General features: G+C 37.3%; 3 protein-coding genes across 6 annotated transcripts in view; 1 reads left to right on the top strand and 2 right to left on the bottom strand.

The window, feature by feature from the left end:
- Positions 1 to 9,855, bottom strand: part of LOC113051665 (limb region 1 protein homolog) — a 29,671-nt gene extending 19,816 nt beyond the window's left edge. For 3 of the 4 annotated variants that reach the window (XM_026215594.1, XM_026215593.1, XM_026215595.1), the window contains exons 1-5: positions 9,625 to 9,854; positions 7,458 to 7,530; positions 6,480 to 6,519; positions 6,120 to 6,259; positions 5,103 to 5,206 (exon numbers count right to left, since the gene is read on the bottom strand). In XM_026215594.1, coding sequence (XP_026071379.1) covers positions 5,103 to 5,206; positions 6,120 to 6,259; positions 6,480 to 6,519; positions 7,458 to 7,530; positions 9,625 to 9,687 — 420 coding nt within the window. In that variant the 5' untranslated portion in view covers positions 9,688 to 9,854. Of the gene's footprint in view, positions 1 to 5,102; positions 5,207 to 6,119; positions 6,260 to 6,479; positions 6,520 to 7,457; positions 7,531 to 9,624 lie in introns of all 4 variants that reach the window. The other variant, XM_026215592.1, reaches the window with a different exon arrangement.
- Positions 9,856 to 11,500: 1,645 nt separating this feature from the next.
- LOC113051664 (nucleolar MIF4G domain-containing protein 1-like) lies at positions 11,501 to 19,229 on the top strand. The gene is made up of 12 exons (XM_026215591.1): positions 11,501 to 12,605; positions 12,983 to 13,095; positions 13,192 to 13,329; positions 13,500 to 13,557; positions 13,691 to 14,017; positions 14,199 to 14,309; positions 16,344 to 16,514; positions 16,695 to 16,816; positions 17,249 to 17,381; positions 17,727 to 17,858; positions 18,091 to 18,200; positions 18,555 to 19,229. Exons 1-12 carry the CDS (start codon positions 11,658 to 11,660, stop codon positions 18,727 to 18,729), a joined length of 2,538 nt encoding a protein of 845 aa, XP_026071376.1. The 5' UTR covers positions 11,501 to 11,657; the 3' UTR covers positions 18,730 to 19,229.
- A 2,353-nt stretch (positions 19,230 to 21,582) lies between these two features.
- LOC113052497 (motor neuron and pancreas homeobox protein 1-like) lies at positions 21,583 to 24,281 on the bottom strand. Its single transcript, XM_026216914.1, has 3 exons — positions 23,680 to 24,281; positions 22,403 to 22,563; positions 21,583 to 22,212 (listed from the first exon to the last, which is right to left on the bottom strand). The coding sequence occupies exons 1-3, from the start codon at positions 24,167 to 24,169 to the stop codon at positions 21,931 to 21,933; spliced, it is 933 nt and encodes a 310-aa protein (XP_026072699.1). The 5' UTR covers positions 24,170 to 24,281; the 3' UTR covers positions 21,583 to 21,930.
- Positions 24,282 to 26,161: the final 1,880 nt, after the last annotated feature.

The raw sequence follows: 26,161 nt of genomic DNA, 5'->3' as shown, positions 1-26,161 counted from the left end.
CTTTCCTCACACACACTCACACACACACACACACACACACTATCTCTCTCCCTCTCAAATACACACACACTGCAGTTTAGTCTAATCAGCTGCTAATCGACAGCTGCATATATCAGGTTGATTTCCAAGAAATGGATGTATGTGTGAGAGAGAGAGACAAGGGGATATAGATAGATGGAAATGCAAGTGTTTGCATTAATGGATGCTTTTTTAGGGCTCTCCCTGACCTTACACACCCTCAGTCTGCATCAGGGTCACAAACTGCTCTCTCTCTCTCTCTCTCTCTCTCTCTCTCTCTCGCTCTCATTCTCCAAATGACTGTCTGCATAACAATATAATAAAGACACATCTTTTACATGTTAATGTTTAGTGCATCTCAATCAGAAGAAAGAAAACAAAATAGCTTTTCCTGAGGAAAAACAGAACCCCTGAAAAAAGTCTGCATGCAGTTTCAACAAGCACAATTCTTCACATTATGAAATTTTTAAGCTTGCTTATGTTGTTTAATTAGTCTCCTAAGACAAGTTTACATGCATGTCAAAAAACTGTCAAAAAGCTGTGGAAAAAATTCTCAGAATATAGATTTCATTTTACCTAATTTCTAAATGATTCATAAACGCCTCGTGCGAAGCAGTTCAAAGAATCAGTTTCTCTAAACCCCTCCTTTCCATGAGACCTCACTGCTGTGATTGGTCAGATGGCGCAGTGCTTTGTGATTTGTGAAACGGTTGAACTGGCTGATTGACAAGAGATTCACATGCACGACGTTTCTCAGTGGGAAGTGTCACAACTCTCACAGCATAGTTAACATCGTCTTCTTGAAATGATGTAAACCACACAGAAATTTTACAGTGTTTGTGGGCAGGCAAGTTGGCGACGTAGAACATGGGTGGACATTATGCAAATGTGTTACTTCATGACATAGAGCTGTAACAGAATACGATTAAAATTTTTGACAACTCATTTAGGCAATAGAGAGTTGACCTTTTTTGACAGACAATAACTTTATTGTGCACTGTTGGCTTCACAACTTTGTAGATAGTTAATGTTCACATACATCTACATGACACACTGCATGAAAGGTAATAGTCGAAAAGGCATAAATAGGGGCACTTTAAGACGGATCTCTGATCTTGTACACAAAACAACAGAAATGTTCACAAACATGCAGCGTATTTCCTTTGTCCACTATGGTTTACCCTAGGCACGGGCCGATTACCGGTTTCAAGGTAAACCGTGATTTAAAAATGTCATTGTTTCAAAACCACTAATATTTTGCATTATACCGTTCCTGCGTTATGCGCTGTTTTCCATGTCTCCTCAAAGACTGAAAGAGTAGGAATCCCTCAGGCTGAGTGCAGTGTAGAGAGTAACACTGACCCCATCTCCTTCTGTTGGACCTGTTGGTCAGTCATGTGTGTGTAGGATGGCAGAACTTAAGGCCCGGGTACACTTCACATTCAGCGCCGCGTCCGCACAGCTTTCAAAAGTATACTCTGTTAATGCCTGTTAACTCAGGCCAGAGATGCTGAAGACAGACGCACAGAGAAAAATAGTGCAGCAGGCAGATCCCTCACTGTTCATGATGCACAAACTATTGGAAGAAAATCCTCAATGCTGATTTGGGGGTTTATATGAATGCGTTTCTGACGGGAGCTGATGGTCTTCTGAAAAGGTTTTTTGTTAACAACTGTTTATTGAAATTTTATTCTGGGAACAGTAGTATAAAACAAAAAGCGACTGTGCAAATTTAGAACCCATCCCAACCCGTCCCACCCCCTGGTAGACTTCAAAATAAAGAAGAAAAGAAATAGGAATAAATAAATTAAATAAACAATAATAATTAAAATAAATTAAGTCATATTAATACATAAATAACAAAAAAATAATTTACACAAAGATTTTAGAAAAGACAACATTAAAAGCTGAAAGCATGTATATGAATTATATAACGAATTAAATAGCTTTAATTATAGATTAAAGATGTCAGTCTTTATTTATTTTTTATTTTTTTTAGGAAATAAATCAAAGAAAAACAAGAAACTAATTCAACTGTTTCTAATATTCTGAATGTTGCTCAAAAACAAAATATATTGTGTCTAGCAGGGATTTTTATTTGATTTGATTTTTTACCCAGTCATTAAAATAACACTTTTCAGAGCTGTAACAACAATACTGTGATACTGTGAAACCGTGATATTTTTGCTCGAGGTTATCATACCGTCAAAATCTCATACCGGACCATGTCTAGTTTCCCCTCCACAAACTACTAACTCTCATCAAAAACAGTAGTCATTACCTTCTCTTCTGACACGGCTTTCTGCTACACTGAAAGCAGTGTCAGAGACACAAAACAGAGCACAGAACACACCGGGGACATGAATCACTGTGTATCAACACACACACACACACACCATTGATGTGCCATTCTGACTAGCACGTTAGAAGCCCGTCAAAATGATGAGGAAACAGGATATATGACTTAAGGAAGGCACTTCACTACTTTTGAAGTTTGTGTGCGCGTTTCATTTTCTTTTTATCCCTCTTCCCACAGTCTCACCATCTTTTTCTTGTTAGCATGAGGTGTCTAACAAATAAGACCTTTGAGAACTAATCTGGACTTTGTCAAGAACACAAACAGCAAGATGTCAAAAGCCAAGAAAAGGTTTAAAAGAGTGATAAAAAGAAGAAATGATTCCGAAATAAACTGAAGCGGCAAACAGGCGATCGTTTCTCAGTGTGTTGTTAAAAGTACTAAAACACATCCACTGCGAAAGTCCAATGAATACATCCCTCTCTTCCCAGAAGAGTGTGGCACAGTGCTGATGCAAGAAACACCTCAATACGTCCAAATATTCACGCTTTCTAAGGCTTGACTATGGAGGCTATTACTCAATCCAGTGTTTGGCCTTTTCCCATCAAAACAGAGAGACTCATATGTTGTCATAGAAACAGGTATAGAAAGGGGCGCAGGCAAAGTAAATACGCAGTGTCACGGCCTCAGCAAGCAGAGCCTGGGAGCCAGAATCACATCTCAAAAATAAATATCAGCCCTATTGTGGACGGACTACAAAGGAAGAGACTGCCAAACACACACACACACACACACACAGAGAGAGAGAGAAAGATGTGTTCATTTTTAACATGTTTCATGTCGTTCTTAACGAATCCATTAGGTGATGTCCATTTGCACACATAATATAATAACTACAGATTTTACTAGTGCTATCACAATGTGCATCCTAGAGAATTAGGAGGCCATTAGGACCTCCTCATTCAATTTTTTTTCATGTTATACTGACTGGGAAATCAGGTTCTTTCTTACTGAAATCATAATCCTGCCACCTGTTGGACAAAATCAGAACTGAAGATCCAGGCTACACATATATCTGTTCATCCAGAGCATCCATACAAGCTTTGTGTGTGCATTCAAAGGTTCAGAGTGATTAAGATCTTTACTGTTTTTGAAAGAAATAATGAGAAATATTTGTACAATTTTGTTTTCTATTCTAATATAATTTAAAATGAAATGTATTCATATGACGTCCAAGCTATTTATTTTCCACATGATTCTTCAGATCCTTCACATGATTGCATGATCCTCCAGAAATCATTCTGTGATGCTGATTTGTTATTTGATGTGCTTTATTATCAGTGTTGAAAACCGTTGAAGCATCCAGTTCAGCAGCTGATGATTTTTTTTTTTTTTGAAAAGCATTCGTTTCAAACAGAAATCTTTCACAACATTATAAAATGTCTTTACTGACACTTTTAATCAATTTAAGAGAATTTAATTCATTAGAAGGATTTCTGAAGGATCCTGTGACATCGAAAGACTGGAGTAATGATGCTGAAAATCCAGCTTTGCATCGCAGAAATTTAATTATTCAAATACTATATCAAAATAAATTGAATATTATAAAATATATTCAAACAGAAAACAGCTATTTTAAATTGTAGAAATATTTACCAATAATAATGTCTGACTATTTGATCAAATAAATGTAAACTTGGTGAACATAAAAGATAGAAAGCAATTCTGTCACACACTTTCCTTCCCGGCAGATATTTTTGCTTTTGGCTATTACATTTGATGAAGTACTAATACAAACACTGCCCCATAAAATGCACCAGTTACAGCTCTCACAAGCTTTTAACAAACTACCCAGTTTCATTTCCTCCAGTTACTGAATGTAATTTGCCAAATATACGTCCCCGTTTAACCATCTAACATGGAGACTGGCACAAGCAGGCCATTTGACTTTATACTTAAAAAGAAAACATGAAATCTTGTTTTTATGGGCTTCTGCGGTTGACGACTTCACCCTTCCCTGTATCAGCAGGGGGCTTTCATACAAGCGGCAGTTTCTGATCATTTCCTGTCTTTTGCTACACATGCGCACACACACATACGCCACGCCGGTCATTCTGAGACGTGTAGGCCAACATAAAGCAGTGCTTCCCTCTCTCCTGTGTTTCTGGTTGATCAATGGCTAGAAACAGTCATGGTGCAAACGAGACGAAACGAAGCAGTACGCCTCGCTCCCGTACAAATGAGTGCAGCCCTCTTAAACTACAGTAGCAACTCATCTTTAAGTAGCTTTGCCAGAAGGGATATAAACCAGGAGCGACTTCAAACTGTGATGAGAGTAAGACAGAAGGGAATTTGATGCATTCCCTCCCACCCTTGCGTTTTCATCCACACGCTCTATTGTGACAGTGTGTGTGTGCTGGTTTATGGTCTCTATAAGCGCCAGTGACAGCTCTTCTTTGAGTAACTAATGACATAAGGCTGAATGAGCTGTAGAATTAAGACCGCTCTGCTTTTGAACTTTTATCTTTTTAGGGCGGGGGAGTGGCTGAAATCAAAAGGGTCACACATAAAACTGTGTGTGTGTGTGTGTGTGTGTGTGTGTGTGTGTGTGTGTGTGTGTGTGTTTGGCCAGCCGAGGGTGAGTAAGTGCACAAACCTAGGTGTGCTGGGAGCACTGGTTTGTACATATGTCTTTAGCATCTTATGTGTCCTTGACCTTCATGTGTACATAATATAATCACAAAGCCTCAAGCTTGCAGAAAACACACAAACGCACATGACCACATACCTTTTTCGAACCGGCGAAGCCCTCGGACTCCAGGAAGAAGTAAGCAAAAGGCATCAGCACAAAGAGACAGAGATTTGAGAAAAGGGACACCAGGTTCCACAGGCCTGAAGAAAGACAAATCAGTTCATTCAACTTTCATTTCGTTGCAACATTAAGCTCAGCTTAATCTGATCAATTGGATAACAATCCCCTATCCCTTGTTCATTAAACATTTTGTCTAATCTGATTTGATTATTCTTCCTCCAAAACAAGTGAATTAGAGTTCAAGAATCAAACTTCTAGTCTTCATTTTTTTTCAAAACCCCAAATATTTTCATATGAAACAACCTAAAAAACTGGGTCCCACTTTATATTGAGTGGCCTTTACTACTATGTACTTACAATTAAATAAATCATTTGGTAAGATTTCTGTAATTACATTACCCCACCCTTAAACCTGCCGATAGCAGCAAACCTGTGCTTCATCTCACCCGTTTCCCACCTCAATAGTATCAAAAGTGTTTTGCAATACGATATAAACACAATAAGTACACTGAACTTATTTTTTGATGTAAGTACATAGTAGTTAAGGCCACTTAACATAAAGTGGGACCTAAAACTCCTCTCGAAACAGAGAACCCGATCTGCACCAAAAACAGACACATGACACCACCTTGTGGACACGACTGAAGCTAAAGAGAAAAATACTTTGAGCGGTACCCAAATTATTAGAAATGGTAGGAGTCAGGAGTATGGCCTCAGCCAACTAAATTCAATACGGTTTACATTGTTCAACGCACAAATCATTTAACAAACACTTTCTATGAAACACACAATTTAAACTTTAATTTCGATTAAAAGTATCCAAAGGTAAGGACAAATAACATAATGTGTTTATAGAAGAACAAAGTAAGCCATCAGCAGAACACAAGAAGCATTTATTTCTGTCATGCAACTAATGCATGACAGACAGTAGGCTACAACCTACTTGTGAAGTTACACATATTATATTAAAATAAAAAAGGCTGTGATACTGACCATGAATGAGTGATCCATTGAGCCATTGTATGTAGTAGTTTTTTGGTAGGGAGAGCAGAATCTCATAACTGATTATAGAAAAGGGTAAGAGAAGGACAGCTCCTCCAGACACTGCCAGTGTGAATGTACACAGGTACATACTGAGAAAAGGCGCAAACAGAGTAAAACGTTAGTGAAAAGCATGGTAATAATTCTTCTACATTATTATGAATGATGTGTAATTCGTTTTATTTTCACATTTAAGTTAAAGATGTAATAATATGGGGTTACATTAAGAAAAAACAAGTGACTACAACTTAAGATACATAACTGCATCCTTTAAATGCACTATAAAAAAAAAAACAGTATCAAACAACTCACGATATTCTGTTGACAATGGCATCCTCATCTTCCTGATCATCTGTTGGCATAAGAGGCATAAACCAGACACAGATTTAAACTCATTTAGTTTTTGATAGAGATGACGATCTTGGTGCTGTGATGCTCAGACAATCTTTATCAGAAGTGCGAGTTTGCAACACAAACAGCCTCAGCTACAGAGGTCACAGAAGCATGACAGATGTTTTAATAAGTCTAAACCATGATCTGTCTTCATTTAACTAAAAGCTACTTGAAAACAATACTGGTAAATTATAAATCACAAACATGTGAATAAACCTTTACAATCAACCGGCCAGATGGAGGCTGTCAAGAGTCAATGCAGGTTGGGGGGGGGGGGGGGATTTAAAAAAGAAAGACAAAAGAAAGAGATTGATAGAACAGCACTTTAAACTAATTACACAAATTTCATTATTCAGACCCTTGAAAAAGCCTCTACATTAAGAGCTTAACAGTCATGCTTCACAATAGCAGCTCAGCGCAGATATAGAGACAGGAGTCTTAAGAACAACCCAGATTCACCTGCGCTCAACGCTCTCCACGGGGGTTAGCTGACATTACTTATGCTACTTTTAAATGATAGGACATGACCTGATCAGGAACTAAAATCGTCCTCATAACTGTTTGTGTAAAGGAGGCTGGAGGTGGCAGCACCATATGTTATGGAGTTATGATAACGCTCAAAAGATTACTATAAGATCTCATGGAGTTATAAACCGTGTAACCCCTCTAAAAGCTTGCAAGCAACCAAACAACCTGCCCTTCTGTCATCTAGGAATTTGATCGACACTAAATCTGAGGAGCTCTCACGGGTATTGTGATGTTATAAATATTACATATTAATATCGATAAATATTAATATACAAATATAATTATAAATAGTACATTTTAGATATACAACTGCATTTAAATAGTACAACAATTTGATCAGAAACAGAACTGTATCTTATTCATGCTTACCGCTTTTTCTCTTGTAGCGTGAGATGATGCAGTACGACACGATGTACAGCACTGCAAACAGGAGGAAGCAGATCTACAAACACATGGAATGAGATGGGGTTTCCAAACACTTCTGTTCTGCAAGCATTTTTTTGATTTCAACTTTTCTTTCATACCCTTTTTTTTAACTACAAACCGCATCGTATATCAGATGAAACTGAGAGTAGTCTAGAAATTGAACCCAAGTAAGATTCTGTGTACTACTGTGTGTCTAGAAACTCACTGATACCAAACACAAGTCTTACTTGTATCAAACATATTTATAAGCAGTAATAGTCCAGCTGAATGACAAAGTAAAGTACCTTTGTTTTAATCATCAATAATCTGCTAATCATTAATCTGTAGTGATGTCATATGGTATGAATCAGCAGAGATTGTCCACGAGACCGGAGTGTATTTTAAGAATACCGACTGATGGATGTGTGTACGTAAACATGCCGTTCATGCTTGAACGTTTACTCATATTACACCTTGCTTGTATCCTCACAGAACTACAGAGCGCTAACAGATACATTAGATTAAACATTAGATACATGCACCTGTGCTTCACCATTAAAATATATATCATAGCTCAGGTTGCTTTGGAAAAACAAATAACTTTTATTAAAGCATAAATAATATGCTTAACAGTTCTTTGCCGAGTGAAGCACAGACGTTTTGTGTGCTCCACTAGAAGACAGCACTCAAAATCCACACCTCCAGACAAACCCACAGTATTTCCATTATCCAATCCAAAACCTAATAATACAGGAGCATTCAGCAAACCCGCTATTCAATGTACTGCATTCATATTTGTTCTTAATCTTAAAGCTTGACAATGTTAAACACTAATCAGCAGTCTCACAAGCTAAAGAGCCCAATCTAAAACATGATCAAATTTAGTGGTGCCTGCTAGGGAAAGTCCACAAATAAAATAATCCATAATATAATAGCAACAGCATTAATATGTTACAGTTTTCAGATTTTTACTGAAATCTGGCATTAAAGCCACATAAAAAAAAAAACATACTGAATTTTTTTTTTTTTTTACAATGAAATGTATCAATAAACATGACTTCTTTCAAAATATATAATGAATGTAAATAATACATAAGTTTTAGCAACAGCTAGAAAATGTCCAGGCATAATTTTCCTCTCTGAAAGCTAAAGTCATAAACAGTTATGCTGGAAATAAATGACATATGGTCCAAAGCATTACTTATTTGTTGATAATTTTCAAACCAGTCAAACTGATGCTTGCAAGACTATTACAAATAACTCTGACAAAGCAGATGGCCCTGAGGCATTAACCATACTTATACTTCAGTTCTGCATTACCCATTAAGCAGCAACAGAGATCTTAGTACAAGACATCCCAATGCTGAAAATCCTTGTTTAATAAACACAGGACAGTGACTGACTAAATTAATTTGTTATAATTATAAAATGTAACATACTGAAAATGCATAAGCTGTAGACAAAATAGCTTTAGAAAATAAGGATTGTTTGTTGTATTTCAGGCAGTTTAGAAACTGCCTGCTCATTAACATCCCAGCATTACTAAAGAGCCAGAAAAGCTTACATTGTATGCAGCTGATAACTGCTCACTTCTACACACAAAAATAATTTAGACTCTGAAATAAACTGCACACTTCTACATTCTCTCTTAAGTTAGTGGTAAAATGTCTACCGAAAGGGCAGGTGTTACTCTTAAAATGACTGTGGTTGAAATAAGACAATTAACTTAAAGAGAGTCAAAACTGCATCAGTGAGATTATTTTGTTAACATTTTTAACTGCTGCACTATCTAGACTACAAAACCACTTGATTTGGTATTTTAAAATGTGGATTAGAAACTATATATATATATATATATAACCGTAGTGAATCTATTGCGCCACAATCTAATCAGAAAGGGATTATTTAGCTCAATATTGTAGCTAACGACGAGCTAACAGGCTAGCTAGCTAACTAGCCTAATGTACCTTTCTCATACACACTAATGTTTTGTACGGAGAAATTATGATAATTTTCAATTATAGTAAACCCATTCATCTTTTATAGTTTAAGAAATATACGTAAATCAGGCTAGACGCGAGATGAAACGAGGAGCGCGCAAACACACAGTCATCAGTCTCTCTGTACTCACGATGTACTCGCGCACTTGGCTGTGGAAATTCTGCTCTCTAATCGTCACATCGTCTTCTTCCATTCTTCATATTGCAGAAACACATTCATTAGCAACGCATTTTTGTGGCGATTCCATTCACTTGTAAGAGAAAGCGCCTCTGTGAGATAAACAGATCCCTGGTGCAGAGCTCGACTGACTGAAAGCGCTCGCGTCTCAGCGCCAAATAAACAACCAAAACAGTCAAAACACATTGCGTCATCATTCAGCGACATGTGACAGGACACACAGCAGAGCTGTCACTTTGAGAATAAAATAGATTTATAATGTAAGATTTACATCATTCAAACTATTTTCAGGATTGTTTTGGACACGTCTGACGTTTCCTGAAGTAGCTGAAACGTTATACTGAGACTGCATATAACAGCATATTTTGGCTATATATTTATATATTAAGGCTGGTAAGCAATACATTTTTTTAATCTAATTAATCGCGCATCATATTTGGAGAAGTTACTCCCAAAAGATAAAAGTCATTGATGTGTAAAGCATCAAACAGAGATTACAAAAAGAAGGTTCAGCAACAAATATTTTGTTTGATTAAAATTATTACATAGCCTACTCTTTTGGACCATGCGAGTAAATGATGACAGAATTGTCATTTTTGGTTGGGTGAACTATAACTTTATTTTCTTATTTGTATTATGATTACTATGAAAATATTAAATTATTTCTTTAATGAAATGATACTCTAAATAATAAACTAAAACAGCCAGTAGGTGGTGGTCTTAATGATTAAGTCATGGAGTCATTTATTGATTCATTTGATTCGTTCAAATTGCTGATTCATTCAGGAGTGAAGTAAACGGTTCATTATGAATGGTTCATTGAATCATTAGGCTTGTTTGACATGAAGTGGATCATCACCATCAGACCGATCGGTGTGTGACATCAAAGTACCGCAGTAGCTTAAGAGAACATACGACTCCTTGTGCTTCTGAATCACTCTCGCGGATGTCACACACCGATCGGTCTGTGCAGCGCCGCTTTAAAGCCAACGAGACTATGGCCAATGGTTCAACGAGCTAAATGGTTCACCAAATTCGTTGAAAACATGGATTAATAAATGAAATGCTGCTGTGGGATGCTCGGAAAGTAATGGTACTGCTTTGTCTTTGTCTTCTGGTCGGCAAAACTGACAAAACAGACAACATTGTGTCTAAAATAACACAATATTAACTGAACTGTTGTATAAGATGATTATCACATTTGCACTTAGCTTCTCTTATGGAATTTCTTAACTACTATGTGATGTAAATATGAGACACAATCTCAGAAGCAGGCATTTTGCCCCATACCTTGAATTTTAGGGATATTCTCTAGCCTCCATCACGCAGTAAATTGTTGCCCTGCCTCATATTAATAATCCATCGACTGTATGAAATGGCAGATGATCCACAGAGATCTGGGGTGGGAAAAGTGTGTTAAATGCGTTAATAATTATATATGTATATATATATATATATATATATATATATATATATATATATGTGTGTGTGTGTGTGTGTGTGTGTGTGTGTGTGTGTGTGTGTGTATCAGTGCTACTTCAACTACCAATAAATCCATCTACATTTTCATTTATTTTATAATAATTGTTATTATTATTATTTGTATTATTATTATTTTAAATATACATTTACACTATTGTTTGCTAAGCATCAAAGAGTATATCAGGCTATGTGCAGATGTCTTTGGATTAAGCTACTTGTATCTCCAAAGTAGTTTAAAATGTACACATTACACATACACTCACTTATTATAAACTTAACAAATTGCTACAAATACACTCCGACTCAGAAGATGGCGATAAAGCCACACCGTTTTGTTTTCTCTACTGTCATGACGTCTAACGAAGAAACAACAATGGCGGCCTCCAGCTTCTGCATGTGTTGTCTTTTCTGGTAACTCTTTCATGCGATCTTTCAGACTGTAGACACGCAACCATTTACAATAAATACATATTATAAGCACGGCCAGATATATTTCATATAGAAATGAAGGCAAAGGCGCAGAACAGGGGCAAAAGGAAAGCTGGAAAGCAAACAAACAAGGATAAACTTCAGAAATTCAGGGATTCCGTTACTAACTTTGTAAAGAGCAAAGGCGGCTTCGGTGAAAATGAAAGCGACAAACGAGGAATATTCATAAAGAGGAAAAGTAGAAAAGAGCTGCGCAAAGAGAAACGCAAGTCAAAGAAAGCCAAAAAGAAAAGTCACCACACGGGTCAGTCACTGCAGAACCCCAGCGAGGATCCTGCTCCAAATACTGCTGCTGAGAAAGAGGAGAAGACACAGAAACCAGCCCTGAAGACGACTGGAGGTCTTAAAAACAACATTCAGAGACAGCAGAAGACTAATACAGACATTGTTGATAATATTAAAGATGGCGAAGAAGAGACAACAAAGAGGAAAGTCCACTTCTCCGAAGATCTGCCTAAACAGAGAAAGAAGCCTAATCTGAACCAGAGCAGAAAGAGGGCTCTATTAGAGGCGAACATCGAAGAGGACAAAGAAATAAAGAGACTAGAGAAACGCCTTGGGCTGAATAAAAGAAAGAATAAAAAGAGTATACCTCAGTCATTCACCGACGATGGACTCGATTACATTTTAGGGATTCTCGAGCCTGGAGCATCTGCAACGGGCCTGTATGAGAGTGATGAAGAGATGGACATTGACAAAGCAAAGGATAACTTTGATGAGTTGGACGAGGATAGCGATGGGAAAGTGACCGAGGATGAGAACAAGGATGACAATGAGGACGAAGATGACACTGATGAAGAGGCAGGAGATGGAGAGGATGATACACAGATGGAAGAAGAGGAGGAGGAGGAGGAGGAGGAGGATGTAGAAGATGACGCCCAGACAGAAGATGAGGTGGAAGGAGACGAAGATACAGATGCGTCAGAGGAAACTCATGATGAGGAGGAGAAAGACCTGAATCCCGTATGTCATTCTAAATCTGGATAATATTTATTATTATTTAGGTCTAAATCTCCCTCGCCCTAATGCTCAATTCAAGTCTCGTTCATTTCTACAGTACAGTTTGTTTCAAAACAGTAGCAGCAAGCTGGATGTTGTGTTAACGTTGCAAATAGAATGTGTAACTAAATGTGTAAACATTTCAACAGAAGACAATAATGTCATTATTCAACTCAATATCCATGTCAGTGTTGCTATAAAGCTGCTCTGAGTTAGACAATAGTGTTATATTCAGTATCATGGAGTCAGTATTGGTAATTTTTTTACTTTCCACATTGCATGCTCATTGCTCATCAGAAGCATGTTTTGAAGCTAATATTTGTGGTTTGTTCTTTTTATAGAATCCTGCCACAGCAGGCAAGTATGTTCCACCTCACTTACGAGAAGCCATGGACAGCAAACGCAAAGCAGAGCTGGAGAAACTGAAGCGCACTGTGAAAGGTCTGATAAACAGGTAAGGTGCAACCGAAGCTATACACTACATAATGCACAGTTGGAAGAAGCTTTCTTTTTCAAGATCAGTTTGATAACCCTGTCTTGTGTTTGGCAGGTTGAGTCAGCCCAACATGGCATCCATCAGCAGTCAGTTAGAAGAGCTGTACATGAGCTCCAGCAGGAAGGACATGAACGATACACTCACTGACATTCTGCTGGCCGCCTGCGTCACACCTGCTCTCATGCCTGAAAGGTAATGACTTCATTCCCAGCCTTTGATTACCAGTTTACTATTTCATTTGATTATGTTTACACGAGAAAGCCTGGCTCACTTAAATTAAATATTTTATTTATATTAAATATAATATTTATATGACTTTAAAAATCAGTGACTTTTTAATTATCACTGACTCCCTTTTGCAGGCTTCTTATGGAGCACATCCTTCTTGTCAGTGTCCTTCACCACAGTGTTGGCCTGGAGGTATCTATTTTACTTCACCTTACACCTGTCCACAATCAGTCACTGTGGTATAATGTTATAAGAATCTATGTCATAGTGTGTAGATTTGTACAACGCTGGCTGATTTCTTCCTTTCTCACTTGTTTTCCCTGAGGTTGGAGCTCATTTTCTGGAGACTGTAGTCCGTCAGTTTGATAAAACCTACAGTCAGCTTAATGCTACAGACAAAGAATGTGACAACTTGGTGTCCATAATTGCCCACCTCTACAACTTCCACGTGGTCCATGCTCTCCTGTTGTTTGACATCCTGAAGAAGCTGGTGGCACGTTTCAGCGCCAAGGATGTAGAACTGGTTCTGCTGGTGCTGAAGAACGTCGGGTTCGCTCTGAGAAAGGATGACCCTCTAGCTCTCAAGGAGCTGATCTCTGAGGCTCAGCGGAAAGCCAATGCTGAAGGAGAGCGTTTTCAAGACCAAACAAGGGTGAGATACCTGTCTTCTAGTGCTTAGGAGTTATCATATTATATTTGATTTTAATCATTTACTAGACTCAGTCATCCAAAGTGAATTACAAATAAAGGAAAACTGAGGTGAATCACAGATGAGGTCTTACGCTGCAGTCGGTTTCAAGTGAAAACATTTGTTGTATTTGCCTGCTTGTCAGATTCGGTTTATGTTGGAGACTATGCTGGCACTGAAGAACAATGACATGAGGAAGATTCCAGGTTATGACCCTGAACCTGCGGAGAAGTTAAGGAAACTTCAGAGGACTTTGGTGAGAATACGACCGATGTTAATTTGCATTACTTGTGTAATTTACACTGTTACCTTTATAAGGTGGACTTGCAATGGATAAATGCTTAGAGCGGGTAACTAGTTTATATCCACCTGTATTATCAACCATCAGTTCGATCAAGCCTTAAATGTAAAGTATAAATGTTGTGTTTTTGGTGCTAAATGTACTTCTCGCTGTGTCCACCAGGTGTCAGACTAACTTGACAGATCGGTGTGTTCACATTGATCTGACTCTTGTACAGTAATTTTACAGAAATCGTGGGATGTGTTTGTAGTCAGTTACCTTGTCTCTTATGCACCAAACTGTTTGTACTATTTTTCAGCTAATAATACTTTGTTAAACTCATGTTTTAGCTAAGGATGTAGTACTATAACTGCTGCAATGTCATTTACTATTGACATTGTCAATGCATTGGGTGAAATAAATCATGTGCTGCACTCTTTGCTGATTTATCGAAAGCATTTGATTCTGTGAATCATGATCTTTTATTGCATGGCTTAAATGTGTAGGTTTTAGTAATATAGTGTTGAAGTGGTTCTCTTATTATTTGACTGGAAGGACTTCATGTGTGTACATGACTTCTGCTCCCCTAATAGTGAAGACAGGTGTTCCTCAAGGATCAATTTTGGGGCCAATTTTATTTTCTATTTATATATATGAACTTGGTAAAGGAGTAGAGCCAGCAAATGTACACTTTTATGCAGATGATACCATTATCTACACTGTGGCTCCATCTTTAAAAGTGGCAATGGATTCTTTACAGAATGATTTTAATTATTTTCAGACTTAACTTAAAATTATCGTTGAATGCTAAAAACCTAAATACATGATTATCATTTAATGATTTTGATTACAACTCTAAATGGTGCACAGCTTGTACCAAAGGGTTGTATCTTTTAAGTATCTTGGTATCTGGCTTCATGATAAGCTGACATATAGCTCTAATATTGATAGCCTTTTAATGAAATTGATGTTAGGTTTTTATTTTCATTTAAAAAAAAGTTTTTCCTTTGTTGCTTAAAAACATTTAGTCGAAAGTAGTTTTTTATCAGTATTGGACTATGGTGATATAATTTATATACGGTACATGCACCTTTGAATGTTTTGAAAAATCTGGATGTAGTTTATCATGCTGCTTTACGATTTGTTTCTGGTACAAGTGTCCGTACACATTACTGTAATATATATGAAATGATAAAATAGACTTCATTGATCTCAAGGAGGAAATACCATATGCTAATTTTTATTTTAAAATCTCTGGTGGGTAGACTGCCACAGTATATATCTAAGTGAAAGTGAAGTGACATTCAGCCAAGTATGGTGACCCATACTCAGAATTTGTGCTCTGCATTTAACCCATCCGAAGTGCACACACACAGAGCAGTGATAACACACACACACAAACACACCCGGAGCAGTGGTCAGCCATTTATGCTGCGGCGCCCGGGGAGCAGTTGGGGGTTCGATGCCTTGCTCAAGGGCACCTAAGTCATGGTATTGCAGGTGGAGAGAGAGCTGTTCATGCACTACCCCCACCCACAATTCCATCCGGCCCGAGACTAGAACTCACAACCCTTCGATTGGGAGTCCAACTCTCTAACCATTAGGCCACGACTCCCCCTTGCATCTAACTTTTTGAAATTCTGTACAAATATTTATAATACTAGATAAACGGATACATTTTTACTAAGTATGCTCTGTATGTATGGAACAAGCTTCAAGGTACTCTTTATATTGAATTTGTAACATCTCTCGCTTTAAAAACATTTTTTTTAAGTCTTTTTTTTTATAGAACAGTGTACATGTTTTAATAAATGATTAGGCTTTGGGTTTTTAGAGAACTAGTGTTTTGTGTTTGTTGATCGTGTGGTGATAATGCATTTCTTTGTCATTTTTGTCCTTGCTGCCTGTCTTGACCAGGACTCCCTGGTAGAAGAAATATTGTATCTCAGTGGGACCTTCCTGGTTAAAAAAGTAAATAAATCAAATAAATAAACATAACATTCCTAACAGATACACAGCAGTGCTGGCGGAAGTGACATGAAGTTGAGAGTCTCACTAGATAACCTTCTGGAAGCTGAGTGTGTCGGCCGTTGGTGGATTGTAGGATCTTCCTGGAGTGGAGCACCAATGATTGATGATCATGGAAACAAGACTACCACCCCATCCACCAAAGGGGAACAAGTACGTGAAAAAATATATATGTGTGTGTGTGTACGTACATGTGTGTGTTTTTGCTTATTTATACATTTATTCATCTGTGATTTAAATGCTCAGGTGCATAATTATTTTCAACTGTATGAGAGTCAAGGTCCATGCAAAAGTTGTCATCTGAATGTTTTATTTTTCTTTATGAATTTGCAGTACAGTGCAAAGATGTTGGAGCTTGCACGTAAACAAAGAATGAACACTGACATCAGGAGGAACATTTTCTGCGTGCTTATGTCATGTGAAGACTATTTGGATGCCTTCGAGAAACTTTTAAGGTTTGTCAGCATAGTTTCGGTTTCTTATTCTCATTGATTTTCAATGACAATGGCCATGTTTCCATTTTTTTAAATATTTAATTGCAAATTAGGTTTTGATCACAGTGTCATGTAATCCCAGAATCAATCTGGCACTTATTTACTCACTACTTGTGAGAAGGAATTGTATAAAATGATTAAAAAAGAAACAAGATCTCTCTTATTAGCAGGACAATGTTTCTTTTAGCAACAATAATATTGCTGATCTTCTGAAACGATAACCTTGTGTGATGACGGCAAATATTTTAGTTAAGGTTATCACACAAAGTTTTTTTTCATTTTTTTGCTAACAGACTGATTTCCTCCTGTGTATTTCAAACATGATGTTCTGTGTTTGTAATATTTGTCATGAACCATTATTTACCCAATTCAGTGAATTCATGTCTTTCACAGGTTAGGATTGAAAGACCAGCAAGAGCGGGAAATAGTTCACGTTCTGATGGACTGCTGTCTGCAAGAGAAAATGTTCAATAGATTCTATGCAGTTCTGGCAGAGAAATTTTGCTCGCATGACCGGCGCTTCCAGGTAGAGTGGAAGAGCAGTGATTCCTAGCGTGTGCTTGTGTCACTGCTTTCACTGCGTTAGGAACTGCTGTCTTCTTTGTATGTTTACACAAAACTGTTGCTCAAGCCAAGAACATTCAGGTGTTTTTGAGTATTTTGATTTAATAGTCGTGCAATATAATATAAGATAAGCTGTAAGATTTTTTTATATTAAAATCAATGAATACTGATAATAGTCAGTCCGTTTACATCTAGTTCTGCAGCATATATTACCTAGTAGCTTGTAGCTGTTTACTAAGTGTATTACAATTAAACATTCATCCGTTTTGTAAGAGTAAACCCTCTCTGCTTTTCTTCTGCGCTTTAGATGACCTTTCAGTTTAGCCTGTGGGACAAGTTCAAAGACCTGGCAAACCTTTCCAGCAGGTCCTTCAGTAACCTGGTCCACCTGGTCACTCATCTTTTACACAGGAAGTGTCTCTCCATTTCCATTCTTAAGGTAATGTTTGGTGAAGTTCTTCCCTCACCAAGAAGCCATTGTAGAATGCATGAGTGGTTTGTATGTAATGTTGTAGTGTGTGTGTGTGTGTGTGTGTGTGTGTGTGTATATATATGTATATGTATGTATGTATGTGTAATATTCTTCATCCTCTTTATGAATCACTTACAATTGCCTTTGATAGACTAAGAATGGCAGCTTAATTTTCTGCCTGTTTTTCTCTTTTCATAAGGCTATTGAGTTCGGGGAGCTGGATAAACCCAAAGTCAAATTTCTGAAGCAGATTCTCTCAAAACTCCTTAAAGAAACCGAGCCAGAAGATCTTGTGAATATATTTGGCAGGTGCGTATTCTTTGTACTACAAAAATGAGTATGAACTATGTATATTAATATTCATAATGAATTTATTGAAGGCATAAATCTTTATTTTGTAATCATGTGAGACAAAATCGCTATTTAGAAATGCGGGTTGTTTCAGAGGCAATGTTCACACTGGCAGTATAAAGTAAATGAAAAAAGAAAGAGAAATGGAGTTAAATATTTAAATATTAAATATTTATTTGTCAATGTAAGTTTTTAAAAAGACCAGATGTGCGGGACATCCCGAGACCAGATGTGCTGACATCCATCTAAAATTGCTTGTGTGTGTGGTCTAATGTGTCAATATCTGCCTGTGTGTCTACCATTGTGTGCCAGGATCTCTGGAATTCCCAAGCTGGGAATGCTTCGGGAAGGCTTGAAGCTTTTCATCAGTCACTTTCTACTCCGGAACATCCAGACCCAAGAAACTGAGCAAGTCAAGGTACTCCGGGATAGAGCTGAGGTCGCCACTAAAGCCATGGAGGCCCGGGATGCCAAAATTAAGCTCTAGAGCTTTTGCACACAGAAATGTGTGAATAATGCGTCAGACTAAAAAAATGAGTATTACTATGGGGGAAATATGCAGACCTTACGACACATGACATCTTACAGCATTTTTGTATTCATTCTGGAATTCTGTACAAAAATAAAAGGTAAAATATGTGAAATGTATAAATACATTTTAATGTGTTTTGAAGAATTACATGCTACAAAATCTCAATGGTAATTTTTGTCTGCTCAGTTTTTTATGGTAAGATGTCAACAGATCTTAGATTTGGAGTTTGGATATTTGACATTTTGTACTTTTTATTGACCTACTCATAATCTACTCAAATATAACACTGTGTTATGCATACATATTTGGTCTTGTTGTAATGTTTATTATAATACATATTATATTTTCTATAATAGAAAATCACAATGGAATGCTTCATTGTAATTCTTAGTTTATATATATATATAAAAAAAAATCCAGTGATATGTCCCAAGTTGATAAAGAGAATACCATTATTTATTCTTCTGCTGCTCATTAATTTCCAATCCACATGTGTTTGGTATCTGTTCTGGAAACAAATTTAGCCTCTGAGATTTAGACTTGAATAGCTTACTGCATCTAAACAATAATGTATTAACTTCATTCAGAAAAGAGCACAGACATGCATTGCTTTATTCATCATGAAATGTAGGTTCATTGCTGTTGTCTGAAGCATCTGCACATGCAGCAGTACTCCGGACAGCATAACATAGCAGAGGGCTACCGTTACACTTGATGTTCTCTGTTAATTCATCAGCAACATCTGCATTAATGACATCAGCATGGAGAGATCAGAGGATGAGCTACCATCATATGGGGTCAGACAGCTTAAACCACACTCTTGCAGCTCTACAACAAAAGATCTTTAATTGATTAATTAAACCTGATCACATCCTGTGGTGTCAGCTCAAACAGGCCGTCACATTACACCCAGTAATAAATACACAACAGTCTGGCTGTTTTTTTTTCTCACAGTTCAAAAGCTGGAAAAAGTAGGGTTACCTACAGATGGCCCACTTTTCCACCCTTTGACAAAGACAACATTGTCACTATATGTGAGGAGAAGTGTATAATGGGGGCCCAGCCCACTAAAATACACACAGGTGATTGTAAATAGTGTGTGCTATTGTCTGTCTGTGTGAGGCCAGAGGAAGGTTGATACTGACCCTAGTATGAACTAGAAATAGGAAACGAAGTTGCCTTTGAACTGATAAGACCACATTTAAAATACTGTTTGGGAGGATATTACATGTTTTTGTGCAATAGACTAAATATGAGAAATATGAAAGTGTTCATGCTTTTAAAAAAATCACCATTATTGGCTTGTTCTTTTATGTGCAGAAGGTCCTATGAAACACTTACACTGGCCCCTACTGACAAATCACATGACGCATAATTAGAATACATTTATATCATGTGGTTTATTATGCATTTATTATATGTTTTGTCTCACCGTTCCGGTCTCAAGGAAGTGTCCCACCCTGCTCACTTTTGAGTGGATTTCTTTCCTAATGGTTAGAGGGTGGTAGTAGCACTGATAAGGATGGGTTCTTTGTACTTATGCAGCTGGGTAAACGTAAAGGTAGAGTAAATCAGACATTAGTTGAATCAGTAACTAATGTTTCCTAAATTGACTACTACCTGTAGCCTACTACCTGTAGCCAGATTAATTATGCATTTTAATAAATCATTGTTTACTGTTGTCCAACAGAGTATTTTCAGATAACTGAAGCTTTTGTTTATGTGGATGTTCTCGTAACATTAATCATAATATGTTATGGCTGCATTAAACTGAACCCATTTCTTAGATTTTGTTAATTTGCCTCGGAATTCCTGTTTCTGTTGTTTGAATACCCCACTAGTCTTTTAGAACCCAAGAGTAATGCAAGGTTAATTTATTGGCCTTGATTTTTAACTTCTGTTTTTTTTTTTTATAGAGTTATGAAAAAGTTCATTGTAAAGAGTTATTCCCCAAAAACCACAGCTTATTATGCTAAATGTGTTTTGGACCGATTGTTTTCCACTGAGAATAAGGCTTAAAGTGGCTTAGTCAATGAAAAACAAAGAACAATTCGGATCACATTCAGTGTCCGAGTAGATAGCTGTCATGGCTCTGGACTGATAGGAGTGGATAGTGATTATATTTAAATGTCCTCTAATTGATTCGAAGAAGCTCCTTGGCAAAGACCAGATGGATCTCTGGGTTTATTACCCAATAAAAGCATGTCATTTTTAATAAAGGAGGAAATTCACTTATGCGAAATAGACCTCAATTAGATTGCAGAAAAGACCATTAAAATAGTCTTGTTGAGGAGTAATCCAGCATCCTTTTTCTTTATCATTTTCTTTTCATGTCCTTCCCAAGTACAAGTTCTGCGTCTCTAGGTAAGCTAACACTGCAGGCTTGTTTTCATCACTATACTCTGAACATGACAGAAACAGACTTCTGGCTAGATCTAACATGAAGTGTCTAAAAAAAAAGTGTGAAAAGGTCAATCTAATTTCACTTCACTTAAAGTCTAACATAAATATAAAAACACCTAATATAGCTTCTGTGATGTGCTCTTATGATGGATGATCTTCGTCTCAAAAGGTGCATTAGCTGCCCATTGCTGCAGTGATGAGAAATGTTTCTCCTTATTGGAGTTTGCTTCCTCACACATTAGCACGGACCCACCCGACCGTGCCACTAACAGACAGACAACAGACCGCTTCACATCCAGGGTTTTTCCTTCTCGTTTGTAATGGAATATTCGAGTTCAACGTTGTTACAAATTGGAAAAGACCCCACCGAAATTAGAAAATAATTAATTTTATTCACAGAGCGCAACTGATAAATCTAAACAGTAATTTACATGCATTTTAAAAGCGATTTCCTTATAAATACATTGTATAAAAATAAACAGATCACATGGTTCTGGTTGATGTTTTTTTTTCCCATTCCACTTGAGTTCAGAAATGAACTCGAATAGGAACATCCCAGTGATTTATTACCGATAGTGATGGGCCTACTCATCTATTTTGCTTGATGCAATTTTACCACATGCTCTGCAACCATAACATCAGGCTTCACCTCACGGAGAAGTGGGCGTCCTTCTCAGCATTTCCACACTGACTGCAAGATGATAACACATGGTAGGCTACTTCTTATGTAAGTGTCTTTTTGGAAACGAAGTCTCATGGTTGTGGACTGATATCACTTGCATTGGTTCGTTCATCATCAGAGGAACAATCGGATGAATTCAGCATGTAATTATCTCCTTCTTCGTCATCGCTGTCCCTAAAGTCCCGTATTCTGTTAGTTTTCACTGAATCGCCCTTCTGGCAGTCCTTCTCCAGTCCGTGCTTTTTGTCCTGGTCTCCTTTACCCTTTTGCTTGTCTGTCTCCTGAGCGGCTTGCTCTTTAGCCTTTTTACTGCGCTTCCATTTCATCCGCCTGTTCTGAAACCAGATCTTCACCTGGAAATATAAACATGACATGTCTCATTCATAAATAATTCAGAGCAATCGAATATAATTTGACTTTATTAATTGTAATATTTAAATGTATTGAATGTTTACTATTAGCATAGTATATATAAAAACAGGCCTATTTATATTCAACAAATTAATTTAGATATTTTTAAATGGTAAAAAGTGGCTGGTTTACCTGTGTCTCTGTTAGCATTAATGACGTGGCCACTTCGAAGCGTTTGGGTCTCGATAGATATTTGTTCAGCTTAAACTGGTGCTCAAGTTCAAGGAGCTGCTGGCTTGTGAACGCGGTTCTTGGTCTTCTGCACTTCCCGAGTAAGTTTGACTGCGCCTGGCCTGCAGAATTTAAAACAGAGACGGTATAGCATATGCATATTGTGTAGGCTACGACACAGCAAAAATTAAATTAGTGTTTTAGAAAACGCCAAAACAAATTTACAACATTTTTGAAATCTAAAATTTAAGATTCCAGTTAGATTCCAAAATAGGCTAGCCTAAATAAAGACCTTTATTAAAAAAAAATCTTTGAAGTTCTACAAAGATTATTTTATACTCCGTTCCCTTAGAAAATTACAGACTTATAAGCAGAAAAAAAAGTTATTTGCTGAAAAAATATCGTAGCCTACTACACAGAAGAGTAAAAACTAATGTTTGAGAGTGGCAAAGACTGTGCAAATATAGTTGCAAATGTAGATGCTGTTTTTGACATATTTAAATTATTAACAGCCTACAGTCATGTTACAGAATACATTACAGTTAATTCGCTATACGCACAATAGATTTTAACACACCGTGTAAATGGCACGGCGAGAAATGATAAAAGCTCTCATTCTTAAAACCCTCAAAAGCAATTCCCAATCACACACAGCCTCTATGTGTCACGGCATTGTCAGGACATCTGCTAACATTTCCACCCTATCTGATTTGTTTGGGAGAGGATTGAGAAAATCTGCAGACGAGCAGCGGAACAGAGAGACAGTGTCTGCAGTGTACACAGTTGGCAAGCTGTGGTTTTCACACTTGTCCGCCACTTTCCCTCTGTCCATTATCTGTCAATTTTAGCCCCTCTTTGAAAGACAGAGCTCGTTCAGTCTCCGTCAGAGAACAGCTTTACGTGACCCTGCACGCGCTTGTTATATCTGGCTGCTGTGATCCGTAGCTCTGAACAAAACTGATTTGATTTTATTATTTTTTAATTATTATAAATAATAAAACAGTAGTAGGGCACGTGTTGAAAATAAACAGTGTTATTCCGCAATTTCAAAATGAATACAGAATAACCAGTAAGCTAATAAAAAAACAAGTTTATTAGGCTATATATTGCCTATATCTACAGAACATGGCCACAAAAAAGAATAAAATTAATTTGAATTTGACAATTAAGAACAACAACAATAATAATAATAATAATAATGTTATTATTTAGCCACATGCAATTCAGATGTAACTCACCATTGAAATCTGCCATTTTAGGCAGCATCATCCCCGCGGTGGAGACCCTCAGCCAGTGGTCGAGCTGGAAGGAGCTGGCGGTGAGTTTGAGGGGGTCACTGGGGTGGTGATGGTGCGAGCCGTGCGGGTATGAGTAAGACAGAGCCGGGTGCTGACCCAGTGCTGCTGCTGAATAAGTGTACATCGGATGACCGTAGAGAGCCTGAGGGGGGATCCCGGTGCTGCTCTGAGGGTGTAGTCCTAACATGCCTGAATGTAGAGAGTTTAAGAAACCCGGTTTGGGAATCAAGCCGCAAGACGATATCCTGGGGGGCGACGGAGTCTCGTTTCGAAGAGCTTCGGAGTTCGAGTTCAACTCCTGGACACTTTCGGAGGAGGATGAGACTGAAGAGGTGGGCAGGGAGGTGACCAGCGCCAGCGGCGAGGTCTGCACTTTTGGTGGATCGACAGCCAGAAGCGCGTCGATGCGAAAGTTTTTAGATTTCTCCATCTGACCCACCTCACGAACAGATTAACGTGTCGTTCACAACTTCAAAATGCTGTCACGACTGTCACCGTTGCTCTCCTTGAAGTTATGACTTTGGCCAAGGTGTGCAAGCCAGAAATCCGCTTGTCAACCGCTGCCCGAGAGGGAGTGGATCGGTCATTCACGTCATCCTTGTGGACATCCGATTGGACAGTGATTTCAGTGAGTTCTATAGCCCAGTCCTCCAAAACAATATTGTATCGTTCGTGGAAGGTGTTGGAGAAACAGAAAGTGTCCTCACTATTAAAGTGCAATGATTAAAACAGGCTTAAATAGTTTTAAATCAGACTGAAAAATTGCATCGCTTAACAAGAGCAATATTGGACGCAGTGTTTCAGTCTGTTCTATAATAAGACGAGTTATCATCATGATATAATTTTTCGAGCGTTTTTGACATGTTGATGCAAAAAAAAAAAAAAAAAAAATAGGACTGATTGAACGATGATGACTGATAAGTGCACTCGAATGTAGCCTACAAAAATTAGCAAAACTACACCCTATATGTTTATACAGTATAGGCTATGTAAAAGACTATGGCATTTTTTTATTTGATGATCATATGTGAATAATCTAAGTGGCATAAACGCATTTGATATTAAAAATATATTACTTTGAATTTTGAACAAAGAGGACAAATTCGTGGAAAGACTGTTCTCGCTATGAGCTTAATTGCTCCACGTTTTTTAATTGCAGTGAATATTTCTGTATATTTTTTGTTAGCCTAAGTGCTTCAGCAAAAATGTAAGGAGTAAAATAATGATTAAACTTAACAAAAAAATAAGGAAAATTTAAAAAAATTATTAAACAAGTGTTTTGAGCAACAAATAGGCCTACCATGTCAATGCCATATAATAACCTTTTTGTCTAGATGGTTCAATAAAGATCTGAAATACCTTTCTGTTTGACAAAAAGTTATTTGTGGCGAAATAAGGTTCTTCAGGTTATAAAAAGGTAAGAAAGAGATTGTTCTTTAAAGAACCTTTTAGGCTACTAAATCGTTCTTTGTGGAACCAAAATGGTTCTTCTATGGCATCACTCTGAAGAACCTTCTGAAGAACCTTTATTTTTAAGAGTTTAGGCTATTTAAATAAGTAAATCGTATACATTTCCAATAGCATGTAAAACACATGTAACAACTTGTCCTCCTTTTTAGCGGGTGGAAATATCCTTATAAGTTACTCCTGCCTGAATACTTTACCATACTGTACACATAGACTGTACAATTTGTTTAGCTAAGAAATATGATGATATCGGAATTTTACTCTGGAGGATAAAATTCACAGACTTATTTTAATTTTGGAGGATTCTTTTAAGGCGTTTGAAACGCATAGAAAAGTATTGCTAGGGAAAACATTATCATATATATATTTTTTTTTTGCGTCGGTCTTTATCCATCTTTTAGGCGGAAATAAAAAAATATATATTACACGATTAACGATTAAATTAGTCTGTGGGCTTTTATAAGCGTTTGACATGTTTTAGCAACTTTTTGTATGTTAAATTATTTTAACATTAGGGTATAGTAAAAATAATACAAAATAAAATAATGGGCTATAAATTAAATACTAGGCCTATGGATAGGCTATTACAAAAACCCAGTGCAACGGGATTATAAAATATTTGTCGCATTTGATCAAAACAGCACCATATTTGTGATTATAACAGTCCATTAGAACGAACAATGTTCGTCGAATTAATATCGAGACTATTTATTCGGCGTAATCATGGGCAAAAAACAAGACCTTTGTTAATTTTAGAAAATAAATGTAAAGGAAAAAATACAGGCTATAGCCTATTGACATGTTTTCAAGTGTCTTCGGTAAATGTTGGATCTCGCGCTCTTTAAATCGAAATCATTAATGTTTCTTCAAGCACATGGAGGGATGGGGATTGTGGAGGACCCGTGTCTACGGGGTTCTGGTCCTCTTTAAAATAAGCCTCTTTAAGCTAATGGAG

The sequence above is a fragment of the Carassius auratus genome, chromosome 32 (genome assembly GCF_003368295.1).
Source record: "Carassius auratus strain Wakin chromosome 32, ASM336829v1, whole genome shotgun sequence".
NCBI lineage: Eukaryota > Metazoa > Chordata > Actinopteri > Cypriniformes > Cyprinidae > Carassius > Carassius auratus.
This window is presented reverse-complemented; position numbering and strand designations above follow the sequence as displayed.

Bases quoted from the DNA above. Each gene is read 5' to 3' on its own strand.
- LOC113051664 (XM_026215591.1), top strand. From the start codon at position 11,658: ATGAAGGCAAAGGCGCAGAACAGGGGCAAAAGGAAAGCTGGAAAGCAA. The intron at 13,096-13,191 runs GTAAGGTGCAAC...TGTGTTTGGCAG, and splicing joins GTGAAAGGTCTGATAAACAG to GTTGAGTCAGCCCAACATGG. The intron at 17,859-18,090 runs GTAATGTTTGGT...TCTTTTCATAAG, and splicing joins TCTCCATTTCCATTCTTAAG to GCTATTGAGTTCGGGGAGCT.
- LOC113052497 (XM_026216914.1), bottom strand. From the start codon at position 24,169: ATGGAGAAATCTAAAAACTTTCGCATCGACGCGCTTCTGGCTGTCGAT. The intron at 22,564-23,679 runs GTGAGTTACATC...TAAATTCTGCAG, and splicing joins TAAAATGGCAGATTTCAATG to GCCAGGCGCAGTCAAACTTA. The intron at 22,213-22,402 runs GTAAACCAGCCA...TTATATTTCCAG, and splicing joins TAATGCTAACAGAGACACAG to GTGAAGATCTGGTTTCAGAA.